Below are 25072 nucleotides of genomic sequence, written 5' to 3'. Positions count from 1 at the left end.
TGGTTTTACAAGGTCTTTAGCCTCGTTGGCCAGACAGTGCTAGTGTCTCACAAACTACAACTAAAACTAAAACTCAAAAAGAAAATGCTCTTTGTTGTGTACTCATGTATGTGCAGGGCTGTAGACCGGGGGAGGGGGGTTGAGTTCAAACACCCCCGCCCCCCGGAAACCTGGTTTACTCATGAATTTTAACTGGTTAACCAATTTATGAGTAAACCAGGTTTTTTTACCTGACATATTTAGGGGGAATTGAACTTTTAACCCCCCCGGCTACAGCCCTGTGTATAGGATATTACTTGAATGACACCTCCAATAGTCCAACATCTGTATTACTGGCTTTAGTTAGAACAATTACAGTACGTAACATGGGTTTCGTTCCTGGATTATAAGTGTCATTTCCTAATTGTTTCTATCGAGAAAACATGGAAAACGTTTATTACACGACAAAAACTGTGTTTTGGTGGAACATCCTGCAGCACATTTTGTTATAGTTTTTCAATGAATATCTCACAAAATCTCAACCACTTTGACATCGTTTGTGGCAGCCATAAAAACTAAGTTTCTGGAGTATAGCAACTACTTTCAAAGTAAGTATCGCACAATTAAACAGGAAATAACCAAGAACACTCTTTTTTCAATTTTTGTTACATAGTGTTTTTAAAGGGAAATTGGAAACAATTTATACTTGATTTTGTTTGGTGGCACAAGATCATTTTTGGGCTACCCTAGATAATGGGCGGGATTAGGCTGGAAATATATATTCAGCACAAGCTGAAAGAAAAAAAATACACAAAGAAGATCAACAAATTAATTATGATAAATGTAATATCTTTGGTAGGGGAGTGGAGTTCTGAAACAAACAGGATCTGAGAATGTATATGGCTAGGTTTACCCAAGCACCAGATGAAGCCTCTATATCAGAATGTGAAAACTCCCCAAGAATTTTGTAAACTTGTTTTGTTTTTTTTTTAATTGTGTCTGAAGTAACTTGAGTACATACTGCAAGTCACTTCTGGTGTGAGAGAATTGGCTGCCTACAGAGATGTTGTCCAGGGAACGCCCGGATATATTATCATCCTGCTGAGAAGCTTCTCTCATGTCCCTGCAAGTTAGAGCTGACAGATGGGAGCTCACTCTGTCTCGTGGATTTGAACCACCAACCTTTAGATCAGCAATCCAACCTTCAGGTCAGCAGTTCAGCCAGCACAAGAGTTTAACCCATTGCGGTTGGCTTGGTAGGAGAGTCATATGGACAGTGTCTGCAAAAAATCTAAAAACTCCATCAATCTGGGAATATCTTTTTGCTTTCTAACGCCTTCCAACTCACTTAGGACATCTCTAATTCCATTCATAATACCTCTAACTTTAAGCTAGTGGATTAAAAAAGAGGTACATTCTTTGTGCATTATTTCTTCAAAAGAATACATTGCCCATAAGTACTTACGTGAGATAAGTTCCTCTTGTGTTGGCACTCATCATAAGGTCCACTTTCTTTGTAGGCGTTTCCAGCGTGCCAGTCAGAGAGATAGCACTTGCATTGTTCACAAGAATATCTATCCCTGGTTTTGTTAGGGTGGAAAAGTCATTTTCAGTGTCATAAAAACATCTTCAAAAAAAACCCAGCAACTTGCTTACTTTGCTACTTTAAAACCATGAGCGTCAGGGTCAACATAGGTTGGAAATCATTTGAAGGCACACAGCAACAAATAAAATATTAATATACATTTGTGGGTTTGACTTTGGCAAACTTAATTATCCATGAGTTTGACTTAAAAAGTTCTGTCTAGGAATCTGTAGGTTGTCTAATATGTTTCTACAGTCAACTTCTGCTGAAAGGTCATCGTACAGGTAGGATTGAAGACCTAGAAATTCACAGATAGGTGTTCTGTCAAGTAAAAAAAAGGCTTACAAATATTGCTATTCTTTCACTGCCACAGGGCTCCTGTGTCTTTTATCCCAGTAAATGTGGAGGACTGACTGTTCGCTCAGTGCACAATTTATATTTTAATTTAGGTCATTACCTCCGAACTTCTGGACAGCCTGATCCACTGCATCAACAATCTGATCTTCTTCCCTCACGTTAACAATGCAAGGTAAAGCTTTCCCTCCAGCTGCTTCAACTGAAGAAGAAGAAGAAGAAGAAGAAGAAGAAGAAGAAGAAGAAGAAGAAGAAGAAGAAGAAAGGAAAAGAGGCACAATGTGAAATGTTCAAAATACCATAGACAATAAGACACACAGTACCACCAACTGAAAACCAACTTTATTTAAATATACAAAAAAGCACCTGCGATTCCAAGAAGCACCCCATTTTTTGAGATTTTTATATAGGAAAAAGTGAGTCTTAGAATTAAAAAATACAGTATTAAAAAAGAAGAGAATGACAAGATGACAAGTGGTTTACAACCAAAACAAAATGATCAATGACCTTGCCTCATTTTACGATAGCAGCTATATTGGTTTGATACAACAATATTATAAGGTAGGAACTAGCCAAGGGTGGCTCCTCAAATTTTGCTGGACTGTTTCTCTCCTCAGCTGACTAGCCAGTTTGATATATTTTGCACTTTGGCCCAGATCCTGTTTTACTCTCCTGCTTTTAATATTTTATGCTATATGTTGATTACTATGATGGTTTTATTGATATTGATGTTTTATTGTTGGTATAATTGTTTTATCATTTTATTGTTGTATGTTTTCGGGCATGGTCCCCATGTAAGCCGCTCTGAGTCCCCATTGAGGAGAGGGGGCGGGGTATAAAAATAAAGTTGTTATTATTATTATTATTATTATTATTATTATTATTAAGGAGTTATGGGAAATGTAGTCCAGCACTGAGAGGTACAGAGCACCCATCTTGCTGTGGAGTTAATACCAGAAGAAAACTGGAAATGAATATAGTTGCACTTGAAAACATATTGGCTTGAATCCTAGAACAAGGTAAACTCACTTATCCCCTTGCAATTGCCTCCTATTTTGTTGTTGTTGTTGTTGTTGTTGTTATATTTATTTCTATCTCTAAAAAGAGCCCAAAGTGGTTAAAACTACTAAAACTATGTACACTTTGCCAATGGGATTAAAGAAGCTCTATCAAAAGGCGTTTGTTTTAATTTTTTGGCTCTCAACAGACTGCACTATCATAGAACTATGGTGATTTGTTTATTTTCGTGTCAAAGGCATTGCATAAATAAATAAGTATAAAACTGATCAAATAAACGAGCACAAGCAGCTAAATAATTTTAGACCAAAAATGGGCAATAGTGACTGCATTGTCTGTAGCTTTAAACAATTCTTTCTCTGTGCATGAAACAGGACATTGTGGACAAGCATACAGGTGCTGAGTTGTTTGTTCTGTTCCACAGTTGCATAAGGTGGAGGATACTCTTAGGTAGTACTATTTTGCCAGGTTGTCTTTTGATCTGCCAACTCCACTTCTGAGTCTGTTCAGGGACTTCCAAGTTGCCCATTCTTGGTTTTCGCCCCTGGAGAAAGACCCTCGTAGGGGCCCATCCAGTTGGAATTGCCTGATTTTTCTGACCACAGGGATATTCTTACTGTTGCTGGGGGAACATTAAGAGGAGTGGTGGTTTTCATGAAACTTTTCCTTAATTTAAGTGTACTGGGAGGAGGCTGATAGCCATGCAGTGGGTGGCTTTTACAATGTTCAACCTTATTTCTCTCGCAATTGGCAGAAACTTCCCATCGCGGATCGGAGGTGGGGGGGGGGGGGGGCAATGCCAGCTAGCTTATAAGCAGGTGTAGGTTTGAGCCATCCTGTGATTATTCTACATGTTTCATTCAATGCTATATTCACCTGCTTTGTGTGGGCAAATTTATGTCAGACGTGGCAGGCATACTCAAAAGTTGAGTAAGACAAGGCCAGGGCTGATATTCTTATGAATTTTTGGTCTGCACCCCATGCACTATCAATAGGTTTCCACAGGATGTTATTGCGTGCAGCTACTTTGTGCTTGATGTTCGCACAGTGTTTCCTAAATGTTAGTGTTTGATCTAAGGTGACACTGAGATATTTAAGCTCTTGGCCTTCCCAGGTAACTTTCAATTTCCTGTTGGCTTCACGATTACATAGGTGGAAATCACACACTTGTGTCTTGGCAGGGTTAGGCTTCAGATGGTTTTCTTTGTAGTAGCTGGAGAGATCTTTCAGGGCTTTAGTAAGTTGATTTTCAACTGTTTCAAAGTCTTTTGCTTGCGTTGTTAGGCCAAGGTCATCAGCCTATATAAAGCTCTTTATGAGTGGTGGCTGTGGCTGATCGTTAGTAAAAATGTTTTTAAAAGTCGGCGCAAGAATGCTGCCTTGAGGTAGACCTGATGACTATGGTGATGGTGGCAGTCAGAGGAGGTTTAGGAATAGCCTCTGCTATCGCATCAGGACATTTTCTGTGCCACCATTCCCAAACTGCCTTCCCACCAAGTATGGGTTGGCACAAAGGGATTAAAAAGCAAAGGCCGCTCTCAATAAAGATGCCTCTGCTAGAGGTGTGTTCCAGTTAGCCAAAACTATACTTACCTGCCTGCTATTCAATGATGCCTTCCCTTGCAGAAGGAAGCCTTGGGCATCACTCCATGCAAACAGCAAAACGAGAATTTTTAGCTTGGAGAAAAGTAGGCTGAGAGGGGACATGATAGCCATGTGTAAATATTTGAAAGGATGTCACATTGAGGAAGAGAGCAAGCTTATTTTCTACTGCTCTGGAGACTATGACACGGAGCAATGGGCTCAAATGACAGGAAAAGATTCCACCAGAACATTAGAGAACATTAAGAGCTGTTCTGTAGTGAGATGTGCTTCCCTGGAGTGTGGTGGAGGCTCCTTCCCTGAAGATTTTTAAACAAAGGCTGGATGGCTATCTATCAGGGCTGCTTTGAATGTGTTTTCCTGCATGGCAGAATGGGGTTGGGCTGGTTGGCCTTTGTAGTCTTCCAACCCTATGGTTCTATGAAACAAGAGGGGGACCTGTGTTCCCTCCAGATGTTTCTGGACTGCAATTTCCATTAGCTTTTTCCACTATGAGAAATGATGGGGATTCTAGTCCAACATTTAGAGGGTTCCACATTTCCCACTCCTGTGACGTATTGCATTCTCGCAGTCTAAAATATTTTGGTGGGTTCATAATTGAACCTGAAGTTTATAGCTATTTAGGGAGAAAGGCTATGGCTGGGAAAATTCAAGGAAAATTCACTGGTTTTCCTTTCCATCTCAACAGCATACCATAGAATACAGAAACCCAGACACATCCTTTAAATTCTCAGCTGATTTAAAAAGAAAGAAATAAAATTTATGTGCAAATCAACAGAGATCATTAGGCAGGTACAGAGTGCAAATGATCAATGAGTTATTATTCCAGTTTCCACCCATTATAGGCTTAAACGCTGAATGACTTGGAAGTCAAAACAAACAGTGAATCTCAGATTTAGCTTTGTCAGAACTTACTTTCTTCTGCAGCAGTGTAGATGGTTCCAGGGAGTGTGTGATGTGGCACTCCTGTCTTTGCAGCTATCACAATATTAGCCCCATCCTTTGCTGCTTTCAAGGCAATCGCTTTTCCAATACCACGGCTGGCACCCGTGATAAAGAGGGTGCATCCTGCCAATTTTCTACAGGAAAAATAAACAACAAAGACAGCTTCAGAAAAGGCTTCCTCTCCTCCAGGCAACAAATGCAACATATTTGCCATAGGAATGTCACTAAGGCCCCTTCTACACTTTCATATAATTCAGATGATCAAAGCGAAAATCCACATTATCTGTTTTGAACTGGATTATATGAGTCTATACTGCCACATAATCTAGTGCAAAGCAGATAATCTGGACTGTATGGGGCAGTGTTGAAGGGGCTTAAGAATGATCTCCCAAGGTAACCTGAACTCATCAATATTACGATCCAAAGCTGCTTTATGAAGCATCAAATCACTGGCCCATCTAAATCAGTATACACCAAATGAAAGAAACCTTTTTCAGCTCACATAGCAAATTTAATTTTAGAGAGGTTCTCAGGAACGGCATTCCTATAGTAGGAGAGATCAAGGAACCAAAAATACCAACATATTTCATGTTTAAAGTCTTGTTCCTGGTACAAGGGCTTGGACATTGCCAAATATACTGGGCCCTTGGTTTCTACCCTGTTTTCCCGAAAATAAGACATCCCCAGAAAATAAGACCTAGTAGAGATTTGCTGAATTGCTAAATATAAGGCCTCCCCCAAAAGTAAGACTTAGCAAAGTTTTTGTTTAGAAGCATGCCCGCTGAACAGAACACCAGAGCATGCAGGATTGGTAAATGTACATACCATAGATTGTTGTACATGGAAATAATGGTAGTAACAAGAAAATCTTGATAGGATTCACAGTTTGTCTGGTTATGCTGGTTTGTGATGACAAATACTGTACTATATATGATAAATGTTCATTTTTTTGTTCAGTAAAATAAATGCGAATTCTTCTTCATGGAAAAATAACACACAAACTGACAGTAAGACCTAGCTCAACTTTGAGAGTAAAAATTAATATAAGACACTGTCTTATTTTTGGGGAAACACAGTACTGCGGTTTGGATGCAAGACTTCCACCCTTCCACAGGATACCAAAATCCATGGCTACTCAAGTCCCATTATTTACAATAGCGTGCAAAATAGTTTCTCTTATATAAAATAGCAAAATCAAGGGTAGCTTTTGGGAATTTTTACAAAATGTTTTCAAACGTGAATGGATGAATCCATTAATACAGAATCTGTGGATATGGAGGGTCGGCTGTAATTTCTCAGGAAGAGGACACCCACATTCGGCAAAATCCAAAGGGGCAAATTCAAGCCCTGGACTTAAGATGACCTACTTCTAGCCTACAGGGAACTGACACAACATCTTCTAGATTTTGGACAGATAATTTCAGGAGGAGGCTGAAAGTCAGCATACCTCTACTGTTTTCTTATGACCTTTTCTATGTAGATGGCACCAGGAGGATCAATCATTAGCTTGAGACAAGTGGATTCTGCCTCTTCTCAACTTGCTGGATCATCATGTTATCAAAAGAAGTCTTCCCTCATTATTCATACCCTGTTTCCCCTAAAATAAGACATCCCCTCAAAATAAGGCCTAGTAGAGGTTTTGCTGAATTGCTAAATATAAGGCCTCCCCGAAAGTAAGACCTAGCAAAGTTTTTGTTTGGAAGCATGCCCGCCGAACAGAACACCAGAGCATGCAGGATGGGTAAATGTACGTACCATAGTGTGTTATACATGGAAATAATGGTAGTAACAAGAAATTCTTGATAGGATCTACAGTTTGTCTGGTTATGCGGGTTTGTGATGACAACTACTGTACAGTATATAATAAATGTTCATTTTTTTGTTCAATAATAAATGTGAATTATTCTTCATGGAAAAATAAGACATCCCCTGAAAATAAGACCTAGAGCATCTTTGGGAGAAAAAATTAATATAAGACACTGTCTTATTTTTGGGGAAACACGGTAACTCAGGGGGAAAAAACGAAGTAGCATATGGAAAAATCAAAATCTTCCAGCAATTAAGATAAATAATACAAAATGTGGTTTAGGTTTACCTCTCATATCTCCAAGGGATTTCACGAAATGAACCTTTTTCTCTAATTCAAAGCCTCCCAAAGCCTATCACATTCATTCTGGGGCCTCCCCATCTAAAACTGGTGGGCAACCATATGAATAAAACATGGGACTGGATAGTCCAGAATCAGAAAACGTGCAGCACTACAGATGTTATTGAACTGCCTTAACAACAGCCCTAGGTGGTATAACAAATGGAAAGGAATGTTTGTAGTTTAGTGACATCAGAAGGGACACTATACTCATTTCTGAGAGTGGTCTTTGGTCTGATCCAGCCCAGAAATTCTTCAAATATTATACAGCTTAAAAACCCAATCCGAAATAGCCCTCTATATTTACAGGTCTGGCTTCTTTAAATTTGATTATCTGCAAATGTGATTCACTCATTTGAGGAATCTCTAGGTCCTCCAGTACAACTTATGCCAGAAGTTAACCATAAATTTGTGTTTGAAGACCTAGAAATTTTTTAAGAGAAGACTTCTCTAGGCATTTATAGGCACAATGATTTTGTGGTCAATTTCCAGCAGAAGTAGAATCCAGAGTCATACTAAAGGACCTAAACTGGATCTACGCTGCCATCTAAGCCAGTTTCTGAATTCAGATTTTTTTTTCATGTCAGGAGCAACTTGAGAAACTGTAAGTTCCTTCTGGTGTGAGAGAATTGGTCATCTGCAAGGACATTGCCCAGGGGATGCCCGGATATTTTACCATCCTGTGGGAGGTTTCTCTCATGTCCCCGCATGGGAAGCTGGAGATGAGAGACGAGAGTTCACTCCACGTCTCAGATTTGAACTGCTGACTTTCTGTCAGCAGTCCTGCCAGCACAAGGGTTTAACCACCGGGGGCTCCTTAAATCCAGATTATCTGCTTTGAACTGGATTATATGAGTCTACACCACCATATAATCCAGTTCAAAGCAGATAATCTGGATTCAGAAACTGGACTGAATGGCAGCGTAGATGGGGTCCTAAAGAGTCATAGAGAGATGTTCTCTCTGATTAAAATTGGCTTTTTAAATGCACAGTTTTCCCACTTTTATGGGGTTCTGTGTCGCTAACCACAGCACATGTAGAAGACTAGCTGCATTTGCTATGACAGTTAACAGTAAAAGCAACGTGTTAGCATGCACGCACAGTAATCCATAACCTCCACCTTCATTTCAATTGGGGTCTAACTGACCCCAATGGCCTTTGAGTGAAAACATTCAATTTTCAAATGCAGTCAAACAAGTCTGGGAAAGTGCAATTGAAACACTACAAAGCAATCATTATTACAGAAGAATAATTGAAACACGAAGTAGCAAGTGCGACCATAAATAGGGAGAGGCTTCAGATCCACTATCAAGTGACCTACGTGAGATGTAAATGACCTTTCAAATAAGTAATTGTCTCTCTCACATATTCATTTGTCAGAACAGAACCACGCTTCCAGTGTTGTTTTTTTAAATTAGAGAATGTCTTTTGAGAAAATTAGAGGCTTCTTTTATGGCACATCTCTTAATCGAGGTTGTTTTTATCTTGGCCATCAATACAGAGCAATCTATAAAACAGGCAATTAGCAGATTTGTGTCATTTAACCCTGGTTAAATTCTACCAGCAGCTCTCTTTAGATTTTGCAACCGTGCGGGGGATAAAAGCAAGATCTAGCATGGTTAAAACCCAAGCAAGCTACAACATAATTCAATTTTCATTTTGCTTACTGGCTTGAATTTTACTCTAAAGCCTTTCCTTTAGGAACACAGACCATTCCCACAGAACAACTGCTTTGGTTTTCAACAATTATATCTGCTCACTGTCCAAGGGTGCCAATTCACTAGAATTAATGCAGTTTGACACCACTTTAACTGCCATGTTTTAATGGGATGGCGTGGAGTCCCCAGTGGCACAATGGATTAAACTCTTGTGCTGGCTGGACTGCTGACTGAACGGTTGGCGCTTCGAATCTGGGGAGCGGGATGAGTTCCCGTCTGTTAGCTCCTGCACCCCATGCGGGGACATGAGAGAAGCCTGCCACAGGATAGTAACATATCTGAGTGTCCCCTGGGCAACATCCCTGCAAACGGCCAATTCTCTCACACCAGAAGCGACTTGCAGTTTCTCAAGTCGCTCCTGACATGAATAAAAATGGGATGGCTTTTCAAAAGGATTAGGATGAGAATGAGCTGGTCCGGATAGTAAGTAAGTAAGTAAGTAAAAGTTTATTTGTATACCTCCCTCTCTCCCGAAAGGGACTCAGGGCGGTTTCCAATATAAAATCAGCATAAAACATTGTACAATAAATCACTGAAAACACTATAAAACGCTATAAGAATTAAAAACAAAAACAAAACATAATAATTGACTAAAACAATCACATAAACAAAAGGAATATAATCACTCAAATAACATATGAATCTGAAAAGAAAAAAGAAAAAAGACCACTGGGATGGAGGAGAGGATGGCCTGGAGGGATAGCTTCGTGCCACCCTCAAAATGATAAAACAGCATACTTGATCTGGCATGAAATGACCTTGTTTTGAAATATCAAAAGAGCTGTTTATTCAGAATATAATTGCAAAGTGAATTCACGTTTTAAATTTAAATTTTGTTACAAATGGGAGTTAAAAAGTGAACCACTCTGATTTTGCCAGTTTGAGGAGAAGGGGGCAGAGAAAACAACCCCAATAAAAGCAAGAAACCATCCCCATTAGTAAGACTAAGATCACAAGACACTGTTAGTAAAACAAAGACAATAATTTTGTCTCCACCGGCAGACATCATCCATTCTTTCTGAGGAACAGAACAGAAAAAAGGAAACCAAGACAAGGAATTGTAATGTCCCTTTACTTTATACAACCTTATATAAAGACTATAAAAGTCAGGGATGAATCAGAGGACTGGAAATATAATGCAACAGGGGCCTTTCTAATCTATACCTCCAGAAGGAAGGTCGCTGTTGTGTTATATTTCCAAATCTTAAAATCAAGTTAAAGAGTCTCCAAATTTTAATCCTGTGCAATGAATGCAAGAAAAGGAATTCAAATGTTACAATATTCATACGGAAAGAGCATGTCACAAATGAGAATTATATGCGCTTTTCAGATATGTCCTATGGCAAATCAACATTCGAAGTTACTTTCCTGAACTGTGGCAATGTTTGCTGGGGATTAGTGCCAAAAACTTTACCCTAGTGTCTGTAGGGGATATGTTCCAAGATTTTGCGTGGATGCGCAAAACTGTAGATAATAACATAATTGCCTTCCCATAGCAGCTATGGTCTAAGTGAAACTATGACAAGGACTGAACTTTTTCAGCAACTTGGTCACTTAAATTGGTCCAGGTATACGCTCGCTCTGTGAAATAATGTTTTTACTGACTGCCATTTAAAATTATTGTTTTTTCTAATGTGGAATTTTATTATAATATGTATTGTTATTGTCATTTTATACTTTTGATATTAATGAAGAAATTGTGGCATTGAATGTTTGCCATTTATATGTATGTTAACTGCCCCGAGTCCCTCTGGGGAGAAAGGGCGGTTTAGAAATAAAGTTTTATTTATTTGTTGTTGTTGTTGTTGTTGTTGTTGTTTTATTATGACACAACAAACAAGATAGATATGCTGGATTATTATTATTATTATTATTATTATTATAGTGAACCCTATTATTTTTAGTGAGACAAACAACAAGAGGTGCTAAGAAGAGGGTGTGCCTTATGTAGGCTGTTAATATGTGCAACTGTGGGCCCTTCTACACTGCCATATAATCTGGAATATCAAGGCAGATAATCCAGATTATCTGCTTTGAACTGGATTATCTGAGTCTATACTGCCACACAATCCAGTTCAAAGCAGATAATCTAGATTTTTTCAGATGTGTAGAAGGGGCCTGTGGATAAGTGAAACCATGTATATCAGTTATGTGGATACAGAAGTCATACTATAGTCTATAAAAGAAAGTTCTTCCAAGCTGTAGTCAAAGCAATGATGACAGATTCATTCTTGGGGTGCATGTACACTGCAGAATTAATAGAGTTTAAGACCACTCCATCTGCCATGGATCAATGGTATGAAATCCTGGGATTTGCAGTTTGGTGAGACACCAGCTCTCTTTGGCAGAGAAGGTGAAAAATGGGAAAATACAACTTCCTCGACTGCATGCCATTGACCCATGGAAGTTAAAGTGGTGTGAAACTGTACTAATTCTACTGTGTAGATGCAGTCTTGGTGAGCATTAATAATAATTTTATTTCTTACTAGTCTCTCCTTGTGGTTCAAGGCGGGTAACAACACAGCTAAAAACAAATAATCATTATACAAAATACGCATATTAAAAAGTATTTCTTAACATGCTACAAGGTGGAACATCACTTATCAAGAATCCCAAAATCTGAAATCTCCACATGGGAGCCAGAGATAGAGACAGCTTTGGGTTGCTGTGAGTTTTCCGGGCTGTATGGCCATGTTCCAAAAGCATTATCTCCTGACATTTTCCCCACATCTATGGAAGGCAGCCTCAGATGAGTATATATCTGTGGAATGTTCAGGGTGGTAGAGAGAACTCTTGTCTGTTTGAGGCAGGTGTGAATGTTGCAGCCGGCCACCTTGATTAGCACTTGCAGCTTCAAAACCTGGCTAATACCTGCCTGCGGAAATCCTTTTTTGGGAGGTGTTACCTGGCCCTGATTGATTTCTGTCTGAAATCCCCCTGTTTTCTGAGTGTTGTTTCTTATTTACTGTCCTGATTTTAGAGTTTTTAAATACTGGTAGCCAGATTTTATTCATTTTCATTGTTTCCTCCTTTCTGTTGAAATTGTCCACATGCTTGTGGATTTCAATTGCTGACATGGTGGTTGTTAGAGTGGTCCAGCATTTTTGTGTTCTAAAATAAAATGCTGTGTCCAGGTTGGTTCATCAAGTTCTCTGCTATGGCTGACTTCTCTGGTTGAGTTAGTCTGCAGTGCCTTTCATGTTCCTCGATTCGTGTTTGGGCAATGTACCGTCCACCCTGACTGAGCTAGCCAGGCTGGTTCATCAAGTGCTCTGCTATAAGGATGACCAATTGCAACATTCACACTTGCCTCAGGCAGACCGGAGTTCTTTCTTCCACCCTGAACATTCAATAGATAGATATAAACTTCACTTGACTAGTTTTCAACAAATCTCACAACCTGAGGATGCCTGCCATAGATGTGGGTGAAACGACAGGAGAGAATGCTTCTGGAACATGGCCATACAGCCTGGAAAACTCACAGCAACCCAGTAATTCCAGCCAAAGCCTTTGACAACACAGGGACAGCTTTACTTTCTGATGGAGGAATGCGCACAAATGCCATTTCATGTAAAACAAAATATTAAAAAAGATTGTGTATAAAATTCCCTTTAAGTGACGTGTATAAAGCACATGCACAACATCAACAAATGTCATGTGTAGAGTTATGTCCCACTTCCAAATAATAATAATAATAATAATAATAATAATAATAATAATAATAATAACAATAATAATAATAATACATTTTATTTGTATCCCACTCTATCTCCCCAATGAGGACTCAAGGCAGTTAACAACATACAGCAGCAAACATTGGGTGCTGTAAAACAAGCATGTATTCCAAAATCCAGAAGTAATAATAATAACTTTATCTTTGTATCCCGCCTCCATCTCCCCGAAAGGATTAGGGTGGCTCACATGGGGACAAATCCAACAACACAAGTTAAAACACAGAATAATCAATTTAAAACATTACAACTACATAAAACAATAAAATAATAATAATAAAACTTTATTTATACCCCGCCACCATCTCCCCATGGGGACTCGGGGCGGCTCACATGGGGCAAGGCCCAACTAGCACAATTTACAAAAACAACAGCATAAATACCTTAAACAATATACAAAAAATAGTAAAACACAGTAAGACAATAAAACAAGAGTTAATACAGCAGTAAATCAATCAACCACGAAGTACAAAACACATCAACGGAATTAAAACCTGGACAATAATAATAACTAAACATTCAGGGGGGTAAAATTGTGTAGAACTCTGAAAAGGGCTCCTATAGCAGGGGCCGGTTCATGGTCCCTCAAGCTGTTGAGGGACCGAATTATCATTTGAAAAAAAATACGAACAAATTCCTATGCACACTGCACATGTCTTATTTGTAGTGCAAAAAAAAAACCCCCAACAACAACTATTTATTTATTTGCTACATTTATACCCCACCCTCTCTCACCCCGAAGGGGACTCAGAGCGGCTTACAGTTGTATGTACATACAATATATAATATTATTGGCATAGCACAATATTAGCATTATATATTAGTATATTGTCCTATACCACTATACTGTAATATTATTAGTAATATTACATTTAATATATAATAGGTAAAGGTAAAGGTTTCCCCTGACGTTAAGTCCAGTCATGTCTGACTCTGGGGGTTGGTGTTCATCTCAATTTCTAAGCCGAAGAGCCGGTGTTGTCCGTAGACTCCTCCAAGGTCATGTGGCCGGCATGACTGCATGGAGCGCCGTTACCTTCCCACCGGAGCAGTACCTATTGATCTACTCACACTGGCATGTTTTCGAACTGCTAGGTTGGATATTATTATATCGTATAATTATTGATATTATATTGTATTACATTATAATATTAATATCAATATTATATTTATACACAACATATTCAATTATTACCATAGTAAATGAAAGAACAATACAATATTTAAAAATAAAAACAATTTTAACCAACATAAACCTATCAGGATTTCAATGGGAAGTCTGAGCCTGCTTCTGCCCAATGAGATAGTCAAGTTAAGTAGGATTGTTGGTATTGTGTGCCTTCAAGTCATTTCAGACCATGGGTGAGGCGAAGTCTAAAACTGAGGGTGGGGGTCAGGTAAATGACCTTGGAGGGCCGCATCCGGCCCCCGGGCCTTAGTTTGGGGACCCCTGTCCTATAGGATCAAAATAGGGGCGGAGCAATCTAAGTAAACACTAAAACTAGTGATAAAGTTCAAAAACTGAGAGAGTTGTAAGCGGGCTGAGTATCTGGTGGGACTGCTTACTCAAAAGTGTGCCGGAAAGAAAGAAACCAAACCCCCAAATACTTCTGGCCCAAGCATTTCAGTTAAGGAATATTCAACCGGAACAAAATGCCAGCCAACTGTTTAATTTTGAGAATATTGTAAGGCTTTCTGACTTCTCTGTGTGGTTTTGTGCAGAAATTTGCATAATAAACATCCCACACTTTGAAAAAAAGCTTGCAATCCATTTCTGTCTCCTTCTGGATGAGCAAATAAATACTGTCACAGGACAGACTTTGGAATTTTTCTTCTGGGCAACTGGTTATTTTTACACAAACACACCCTCCTCCTTCCAAGAAGCAATTCAATGAAGGGACGCCAAGTTTTCAACCAGGCCCAAAAGAAGGGTGTGCAAAAGGAAGGAAGGCCCCTTCCACACAGCTGAATAAAATCCCACAATATCTGCTTTGAACTGGGATATAGGGCAGTGTAGACTCAGATAACCCAGTTCAAAGTAGATATTGGGGTTATTCTGCCTTGATATTCTGGGTGAAGGGCCCTAAGTGTATTTAACCTGCAGCAATTAGCATCAAAATAGCCTGCAACGAAAGGCTTTTGTCAATATTTTAAACCATTTTAGATCAGTATCCTTTATCCGAAATTGAATTACCTTACAGGCTTTTTGTGTAAGGTGTCTTTGGAACATAAATGAATGTTATAGTTAGATTTGGAACTTATTTAGATGCCTTATAATTATGGCCATGCATGCAAATAAAGTGTTCCAGCATCTGGGGAAAGAATCCAAAAAGCCTGTAAGGTAATTCAATACATGATGCTTTAAATAGCTTTGTGCACGAAACAAAGTTTTTTGGAAAGCAAAGGTGACACTAGAACGGAGGTATGTCTACACTGTAGAATTAACGCAGTTTCATACCACTTTAACGGCTATGGTTCAATACTATGGGATCCTAGGAGATGTAGTTTTCGAAGTTCTATGCAAGTTCTGCTGCCTCAGCAGACTGCTGCGCTCCCAAGATGACACAGCGTTGAGCCGCTGCAGTTCCAAGCGGTATGAAACTGGTTTAATTCTGCGGTGCGGACGCGGGGCTCCACGTGGGCCGAGAGCAGGGCGATCGCGAAGGGTCTGCGCTGTAGCTGCAGCCTTACCCCGTGTTAGGCAGCATCTCCTGGTCCGGAGGTGATAGATAAAGGGGCAAGAAGGGAGAGCAGGAGCGCCGGGAGAGAGCAGGGCCGGAGCCCGAGAGGAAGGGAGGAGGAGGCCGCGCGCGGAACCTTCAGCCACTGGGCAAAGGACGCAACAATAGGGCCACGCCCACTCCGCCATTGTGGCCACGCCCTCAGTGAGCCCCGCCTACTCCGCCACCAGGAGCCACGCCCCCTGGGCTCTCCCAGGCGCGGAGGGAGCCACTTCCCTGGCTCTAAACCCCGCCCATTCCTGCGGTGGTAGCCACGCCCCCTTCCGCGTCCCAGCCATTTCCGTCGTAAGTTCCGCCCCCTCACTAGTACAGCCACGCCCTCTTTTACTGCCACAGGAGTCATGAATACCACCACCCCTCCTTATCTCTAAACGCTGTCCTCTCCAATCACAGAGGCCACGTCCCCTTTTGCTGTCCTTTGCGTCCCGCCCCCTGGTAAGCCCCGCTCACTCCATTTAGCCCCGCCCCCTTGCCTTCCCCAGAAGCGAGGGACGCCATTACTCTCCACCTCTAAGCTCCGCCCCTCTGCCTTTCCCAGGAAGAAAAGCCACGCCTCACCTCCTCTAAGCCCCGCCCACTACAGAGGCCGAAGTCACGCCCTCTTTGCGTCCCCAGAAGCGAAGGCAACCATTCCTCCGCCTCCCTAAGCCCCGCCCCCTCTGCCTTTCCGGGGGAAGAAAAGCCACGCCTCGCCACCTCTAAGCCCCGCCCACTCCACTTGCAGGACCCGCGCCCCCTTTGCATTCCCCAGAGGTACAGAAAACCATTCCTCCACCTCTCAAAGCCCCCCACCGCCTCCACCTCTAAGCCCCGCCCCCTTTGCGTTCCCCAGAATTGAAGAACGACTTTCCTCTCCACCTCTAAGCCCTGTCCCCTCTGCCTTTCCCAAGAGGGCAGAAAAGCCACGCCTACCACCTCTAAGCCCCGCCCATTCCACTGGCAGGAGCCCCGCCCCCTTTGCATTCCCCAGAAGCTAGGGACGCCATTACTCTCCACCTCAACCTCCGCCCCCTCTGCCTTTCCCAGGTAGAGAAGCCACGCCTCAACACATCTAAGCCACGCCCACTCCATTGGCAGGAGCCACGCCCACTTTGCATTCCCCAGAGGGGCAGGGAACCACTCCATTTTACCCCTAAGCCCCGCCCCCTGGCGTTCCCAGGAGGGAGGGAAAGCCACGCCTCGCCACCTCTAAGCCCCGCCCACTCCACTGGCAGGGACCACGCCCCCTTTGCATTCCCCAGAAGCGAGAGTCGCCATTTTTCTCTACTTTTAAGCCCCGCCCACAACACTGGCTTTTCCCAGGAGGGAAGAAAAGCCACGCTTCGCCACCGCTAAGCCCCGCCCACAACACTGGCAGAAGCCCTGCCCCCTTTACATTCCCCAGGAGCGAGGGACGCCATTCTTTTCCAACTCTATAAGCCCCGCCTCATCTGCTTTTTGCCTCCCCATCTGTTCTTGCACTGGGCACAGCATATTATTTGAGAATACAGAAATGCTGGACCATTCTCACAACTATCATGTCAGACTACACAGAGAAGCCATCGAAATCCACAAGCATGTGGACAATTTCAACAGAAAGGAGGAAACCATGAAAATGAACAAGATCTAGTTACCAGTATTATAAAACTCTAAAATCAGGGCAGTAAATAAAGAACAACGCTCGGAAAACAGGGGAGTTCCAAACATGATACAATCAGGGCCAGCTAGCACCTCCCAACAAAGGATTACTCCAGGCAGGAAGCAGCCGGGCTTTGAAACTGCAAGCCTTTTCAATGCTAATCAAGGTGATTAATGGCTACGTTCACACTTGCCTCCAACAGACAATAGTTATTTCTTCCGCAGATATATAAACCTCCCTTGCCTAGTTCCCAATATAACTCACAACCTCTGAGAATGCCTGCCATAGATGTGGGCGAAACGTCAGGAAAGAATGTTTCTGGAACATGGCCATACAAGCCTTGAAAACTCACAGCAACCCATGTTTAAAGCTATATGTAATGCTTTTGGCACAAAATAAATAAATCTGCCTTTCCCAGGAGTGAAAGAAACCACTCCTAAGCTCCGCCCACTTACACTCCCCAGTCGCAGGAGCTCCACCCCTTTTGGCTTTACCAGGAGCGAAGGAAACTTCCAAGCCACGCCCACTCCACCGCAAGAGCCACGCCCCATTGCAAACGCCTTGGAAACACCGCCTCTAAGCCCCGCCCCTTTCTCCCAATCAGCTCTTCCCTGACCAACTCCGAGTCCGCGCGTCCATAGCAACCACGCAGGGAGGGGGGAAAGCTCCGCCTTTCCTGGCCATGTGACTCGAGGAAGTCCTCCTCCTTTCCTTCCCCCCTCCCTGCCCGGCTCAGTTGGTTCCTCCCGCTTTGTGGTTCGCCCAGCGTTTTGTCAGCGCATATGTATTTCTATCTCTTTTTCTTATACAGCACAATTAGCATGAAATCAAAATTAGAAATAAATCATTTGGAGTTCTCTTAAAGTCCTCATGATTTTCTGAATGGATCCTTCCTGTCGTCCAGTAATAATAACAACAACATAAGGAGCCATTATTATTATCAAATATGTATTTATTAATAAGTCTCAATTATTAATTATACGTTTTACCTATTATTAATTTGGAATAGTCAATCTGTTTATTTTACTATTATTTAATAATAAACATATTAATTTATTAATTATTATTACTATTATTTAATAAATAATAAATATAATATTAGTGGGTTGTGGTGAATTTTCCGGTATTAAGTATTAAGATAATAGTATCAATAATACTGAGAAATAATCATAATCATAATAATTACTTTATTATTATATGTTAAATAATAAACATTGATAATAAATAAATAATATCCCTTATTTTATTATTATTTAATATCTCTTATCCAAGCTGCGTGGGACCAGAAGTATTGTTTTGGATTTTTTTCCCGGATTTTAGAATATTTGTTTCTCCAGAAAGAGAGATCTTAGAGATGAGAGCCAAGTCTAAACATGAAATCCATTTATGTTTCATATACACCTCATACGCATAGCCTGGAGGAAATTCTATGCATTTCATTTGACTTAAGTACATGTTACGGACATTTTTAAAAAAGCTTGAGTTCCCTTGGGGAGATAGGGCGGGCTACAAATTAATTATTATTTTATTGTATGACACAGCAAACAAAATAGATATGCTGGATTTCATATCACAAAATCACAAGTCGAACACTTCCCAAGTGTCTAGGACTGTGTGATGTATTTTTGGATGGTGTGTGCAGATCCCAGCAGGTTGGCTTTTTGTATTATTATTTGTATTATTATTGGGTTGTTGTATGTCTTTCGGGCTGTGTGGCCATGTTCCAGAAGCATTCTCTCCTGACGTTTCGCCCACATCTATGGCAGGCATCCTCAGAGGTTGTGAGGTATATAACCTCTGAGGATGCCTGCCATAGATGTGGGCGAAACGTCAGGAGAGAATGCTTCTGGAACATGGCCACACAGCCCGAAAGACATACAACAACCCTGTGATCCCGGCCATGAAAGCCTTTGACAACACATTGCATTTTTATTATTATTATTATTATTATTATTATTATTATTATTATTATTACGGGTTGTGATGTTACTGGATTGGTTCTTGCTAGGTGAAGGGTTGGCTGTTGCTAGTTGAAGTTGGGTTTCTAATGTCATTGGATTGGCCCTTGCTAGATGAAATTGGCTGTCTGTGAAGTCTCTAGATTAGCTGTTGCTAGGCGAAGTGGCCCTGTGTGAACTTACTAGGAATGATAGTGTCTAGATCCAAGGAAGTCATGCGACCCCTCTATTCTTCCTTGGTCAGACCACACCTAGAATCACACTGTGTCCAATACTGGGCACCACCATTGAAGGGAGATGTTGACAATCTGGAATGAGTCCAGAGGAGGGTGCCTTATTTATTTACAGTATTTATGTTTCGCCCTTCTCACCCCGAAGGGGACTCAGGGCGGATCACATTACACATATAGGCAAACATTCAATGCCTTAACATAGAACAAAGACAGAGACAAACGCAGGCTCCGAGCTGGCCTTGAACTCATGACCTCTTGGTCAGAGTGATTTGTTGCAGCTGGCTGCTCACCAGCCTGCACCACAGTCCGGGCCCAAATGATCAAGGGTCTGAAGAACAAGCCCTATGAGGAGCGGCTCAAAGACCTGGGTATGTTTAGCCTGCAGAAGAGAAGGCCGAGAGGAGACATCATAAAGGCCATGTATAAATATGTGAGGGGAACTCATAGGGAGGAGGGAGCAAGCTTGTTTTCTGCTGCCCTGCAGACTAGGACGCAGAACAATGGCTCCAAACTACAGGAAAGGAGATTCCACCTGAACATTAGGAAGAACTTCCTCACTGTGAGAGCTGTTCAGCAGTGGAACTCTCTGCCTCGGAGTGTGGTGGAAGCTCCTTCTTTGGAGGCTTTTAAGCAGAGGCTGGGTGGCCATCTGTCAGGGGTGCTTTGAATGCGATTTTTTGCTTGTTGGCAAGGGGTTGGCCCACAAGGTCTCTTCCAACCCTATGATTCTATGATAAGTGAAATGTTTATAAATGGAAGGGAGAAACGAAGGAAAGAGCCACAAAGAGAGCCATATTTCCATGGAGACATTGTGGGGTTGGTCCTCAGAGCAGGAGAAGAGAGAAAGGAGAAAGGGGAGGGCAGGAAAGAAAGAAATCAGGAGAAAAAGAAGGGAAAGGAAGGAATTGGGAGGGAGCAAGAAAGAAAAAGGAGGGAAGAAGGAAGAGAAAGGAAAAGAAGGGATGAAAGCAGGGGGAAACCTGGGCACTACTAGGTAAATACACTAGTAAACAAACGAATATACATACATGTGCATCAATACATGGGATTAGGTAGGTTGTCAGTCTGGTTCAGTCTAGGGAAAAATCCTTCATAGTGAAAACTATGCCACATATAGCATACATTCATTCCCAGATGCAATTTCTATCCCATTGTAAACAAAGTTCCTTTATATTAGTCCTAATAATGAGCCAGTTTGTGACTTGACGAAAAATGGCTGGAGTAAAATAGAAATTTAAAGTCATGGAGATCACAGGTCAGGGATCTCACCTCCATTCTTAGTCTTGCTCTGTTCTTGCTAAGTAACAAGGCTGATTTTTTTTTTACTGACTATCTGCTGAGCTGCCCATATATTATTTTAATTTTGTCACCTCAGAGTACCTTTCATGCAGAAGGAATTCATCATGAAAGACTGAAGCTATATCAGCGAGAATGTTTTTTTTTTCTTAACTTCTCTCTTTTTCTCCCTTATGAAGCTGTTTTGCACCATTTTATTTATTTGTTGTACATTGCATTAACTCTACAATGTAGATCAGGTATGGGCAAACTTTGGCCCTCCGGGTATTTTGGACTTCAACTCCCACAATTCCTAACAGCCTACCAGCTGTTAGGAATTGTGGGAGTTGCAGTCCAAAACACCCGGAGGGCCAAAGTTTGCCCATGCCTGATGCAGATACACCCTTATATCATCATTCAGTCATAAATGCCATCCACATATTTTTTCGGGAAAATAGATTGCATTGGGAACAGTCAGGACTTATTGCCATTGTAGCCGCACTCCTCCATTAGGTCTTTCCTTCAGCATTTGAACAAAATCCCCCACGTCCTCTTCCAAAAAGACTCACTTTCATGGTGAACCGCCCAGCCGAGAATGGGTGGCGTGGTGAAATCTGAAAGATGCATCACATCTACATAACTCCCACGGGCTTCCCAGAGAGCTGCAAATATTCAGGGTGTAGAGAGAAAAAAGCATAATGAATAATTAGCAGTCCCAAATTACATCCGTGAATCACTCTCCGAGCTGGGATGCAGAACATTTGGCATCTACTTTTATTTTCATGCCACCGGAGTACCAGTCTCAAGGGAAAGAAGGTGGCGGAGGGAAGTGGGGGGAAGTACAGCTGAAATCTAGCAGCATTTACCTTCAATCATCATTGAGTATCTGTTAAAGCTAGCTCAATGCATATTGAAAACCTGGAAGAGCTTGAAAGTTAAAAGTCAAGGTCCTTTTGGAAGGAAGGCATTGGAAGGGTCCCTTGAGTAGAGTCTATTGTTGAGATTAGGTGATGAAATTAACTTTTTGGGAGGTGAGTGTGACACAACATTTTTGGATAGCATTCTGGAACGCAACCGGTGTTTTGGCTAAAAGCAACAACAGACATATTGCTTGGAGATAAGTGGGAGAAATTGGATGCTGTTGTCTTTCAAGCTACGTTTCATGGTCTGGAAGGGCTTCCGACTATTTAGAGGAATTCCAAGAACAATTGTCTTTGCGGTTCATAGTCTAGGTCTAAGAATGTGTTATTTAAAAATATTTCGAGCCAGTGTTTTATTGTTGATAATGTAATCAGACAGAAGGTTCTTCACACATAAATTGAGAAGGCACAAGGTGGCCGTTCTGGCTTCTGCCCCATAAGGAAAAAGATGGGAGAAACAAGCAAAAGACAATAATATTGGGTGCATCTGCAATGTAGAAGGAGCCCCCGGTGGCCCAGCAGGTTAAACCACTGAGCTGCCGAACTTGCTGACCGAAAGGATGGCAGTTCGAATCCAAGGAGCGGCGTGAGCTCCCACTATTAGCCCCATCTTCTGCCAACCTAGCATTTAGAAAACATGCAATTGTGAGTAGATCAATATGCACCACTTCTGCTGGAAGGTAATGGCGCTTCATGCAGTCATGCTGGCTACATGACCTTGGAGGTGTCTAGAGACAATGCCAGCTCTTCGGCTTAGAAATGGAAATGAACACCAGAGTCGGACACAACTGGACTTAATGTCAGGGGAAAAACTTTACCTTTACAATGTAGAATTAATGTAGTTTCATGCCACTTTAACTGCCATGACTCAATGCTATGGATTCTTGGGATTTGTCATTTAATGTGGCACCAGCACTCTTTGGTAGAGAAGGTTAAAGACCTTGTTAAACTCCAGTTCCCATGATTCCATAGAATTGTGCCATGGCAGTTAAAATGGGGCCAAACTGCATTAAGTCTACAGTGTAGAGGCACTCTTGGATTCATACCTATGCACACTAGGGCCCCTTCTACACAGCTGAATAAAATCCCACATTATCTGCTTTGAAATGGAATATATGGCAGTGTGGACTCAGATACCCCAGTTCAAAGCAGATATTGTGGGATTTTCTGCCTTGATATTCTGGGATATAGGGCTGTGTGGAAGAGCCCTGGATTATTTTGAGCTAGTTTTTAGTCTTCAGACTGATCTATTTTAGAGGCTTGATAACATAGGATAATGAGAATGGTTGTTTCCAGGCATTGTACCACTAACTCCTTGAGAAAAGAGTGGGATAGAAATAAATGAATTGATCAGAGTATGCAGCTAGTGAGCGAGTGTGTGTTCCAACTACATATTTTTGCATGATAAACCTGTATGGGCATATCAAGTTACAATAACTAGTCTGCATGAAATAAAAAAAAAATGGTTGGGAATAATAACCACACTGTTGTTCTTCTCAAAATCAAGATTTGTATGTTCTCCTGTGGTGAAGATAGATGTGTAAACAAGAAGGTCTGAAAATGATATCTTTAAGAACAAAGCAGCAGGAGCAGCCATTCACCTTTTGAAAACATTAATATGTTCTTCTGGCCGTAACTGGATATAAGCAGTCTTTGCATGGCAGAAAGGAGGAATAAAGGGAAAACAATGACATTCCTTATATAGAAATAACTGCCGTCACATTTACGTCCCCAAAAGAGAAATTGTCATTTCCCCCCCCCCCCCCCTTGGTCCTAATATTCTCGGATGTGGTTCTTGATGTTAACTGGGTACAGATCATTGTTCTGTAGCTTTCAGGTGGGAAATGTATGACTAAAGTGTATCCCCTAAAGTGGGAATGTATGATGACTCACTCCAGATTACATTGTGGGGATTACATTGACCCCTAAGGGCTATGGTAGATTGACATCCATGTTTGTTTTTTAAAAAACCTAGTGTACACTGGCTACAAAAATAAAATGTAAAGGCCTTTAGTATGAAGGGGATAGGCGTTGTCCTTCCCAATGTTCTTAGACTGCAATTCCCATTGCATTTGCCTACATAGCCAGTGGTGGGGCTGATGGGAATCCCAGGACAACAAGATCTACAGGACCGCAGATTGTCCACCCTCTGGCTAACAGGGATCTAGATATCCCAGTTTCCAAATGGAAAAAAAAATGACAAAAAGCTTTTCTGCAATGCAGATGGGAGCAGTCTGGGATTGAAGTACGTGTGCAGAAGATAAAATGTGCTGATTAACAGGTTTCTGCTGTGAATCAGAGTAAGCAAAGAAATGCCAAGCATGCAACCTTGACAGCAATAAATCTGAGATAAGTGTCATTTGCATTGGGAGTCCTCTCCTCTCCAAAGATAATTGAAACATTGTTCTGGCCTAGAAAAGGTCCAGCTTTTAAGCAACTTGTAAACATACCCTTTTTTCTTCTGTTTGGTCCCTTCTTCTGTTGTATCTCTAGAGACTCTGGCAGCTCTTACCTTGCTCTTCGGAGATCAGATGTCTTAAGAGAACAATGCATATTCAAATATGCAACAAACAAGTAGTTTTGGTCCATTGTATGCAGCTTCCAAACACAAATGATAATGTAGTTACAGTACATGAATATGGATCTATAACTTGGTTGTTTAATTTTACTCTTCTGAGTAGCATGTGCATGCAAAAAATACATATCTCATTAGGAATAAGAGAGGCCCCTTCTTGTATTCTGGAATGAGTAATAATACGACCGTCTTTTTGTCTGGTTATGGTCACAGATTAACTGATCCAATAGAAAAGGAGGAGAAGTAAATCTGGCTGCCCCTTTAATTTGTCTGCATTTCATGGCAGAAAGCAGCCAAGTTTTTCCTATCGTCTCCATCTGCATCCAATGTTTGGCCTACCACTGGCTCTTTTGATGTAAGAATGATTAACCACACAAGTTAAGGCATTAAATATTGTGGACCCAAGTGCCATTAAATTTGATCAAATTATGATCTGAGTAAACTGGTTATCACATGATGATTTTTTAAAGTACAAAGGGATTATACTATGTCACAATTTTTTTTTAAAAAAAAATCTGTTTCTGGTTATCTCCTGTTTACCTGTTCTGTATTTACATTGAAAGTAGTTTCTATACTCCAGAAACTTTGTTTTTGTGGCTTCCATTGGTTGAGATGCTATCAGATTGTGGTGGCCCAGTGGGTTAAACCCTTGTGCCAGCTGAACTGCTGACTTGA

The 25072-nt window shown here is 41.3% G+C and overlaps 1 protein-coding gene across 1 annotated transcript in view; it reads right to left on the bottom strand.

Annotated features, from left to right (window-relative positions):
* Positions 1 to 15959, bottom strand: part of hsdl2 (hydroxysteroid dehydrogenase like 2) — a 42471-nt gene extending 26512 nt beyond the window's left edge. Inside the window, exons 1-4 of the mRNA XM_003216591.4 lie at positions 15769 to 15959; positions 5453 to 5616; positions 2022 to 2120; positions 1445 to 1559 (exon numbers count right to left, since the gene is read on the bottom strand). Of these exons, the coding sequence (XP_003216639.1) occupies positions 1445 to 1559; positions 2022 to 2120; positions 5453 to 5616; positions 15769 to 15785 (395 nt within the window). The 5' untranslated portion in view covers positions 15786 to 15959. The remainder of the gene's footprint in view (positions 1 to 1444; positions 1560 to 2021; positions 2121 to 5452; positions 5617 to 15768) is intronic.
* Positions 15960 to 25072: the final 9113 nt, after the last annotated feature.

Source organism: Anolis carolinensis, chromosome 2 (assembly GCF_035594765.1).
Source record: "Anolis carolinensis isolate JA03-04 chromosome 2, rAnoCar3.1.pri, whole genome shotgun sequence".
NCBI classification, from domain to species: domain Eukaryota; kingdom Metazoa; phylum Chordata; class Lepidosauria; order Squamata; family Dactyloidae; genus Anolis; species Anolis carolinensis.
The sequence above is the reverse complement of the archived record's forward strand: the minus strand, read 5'-3'. Positions and strand labels throughout refer to the sequence as shown.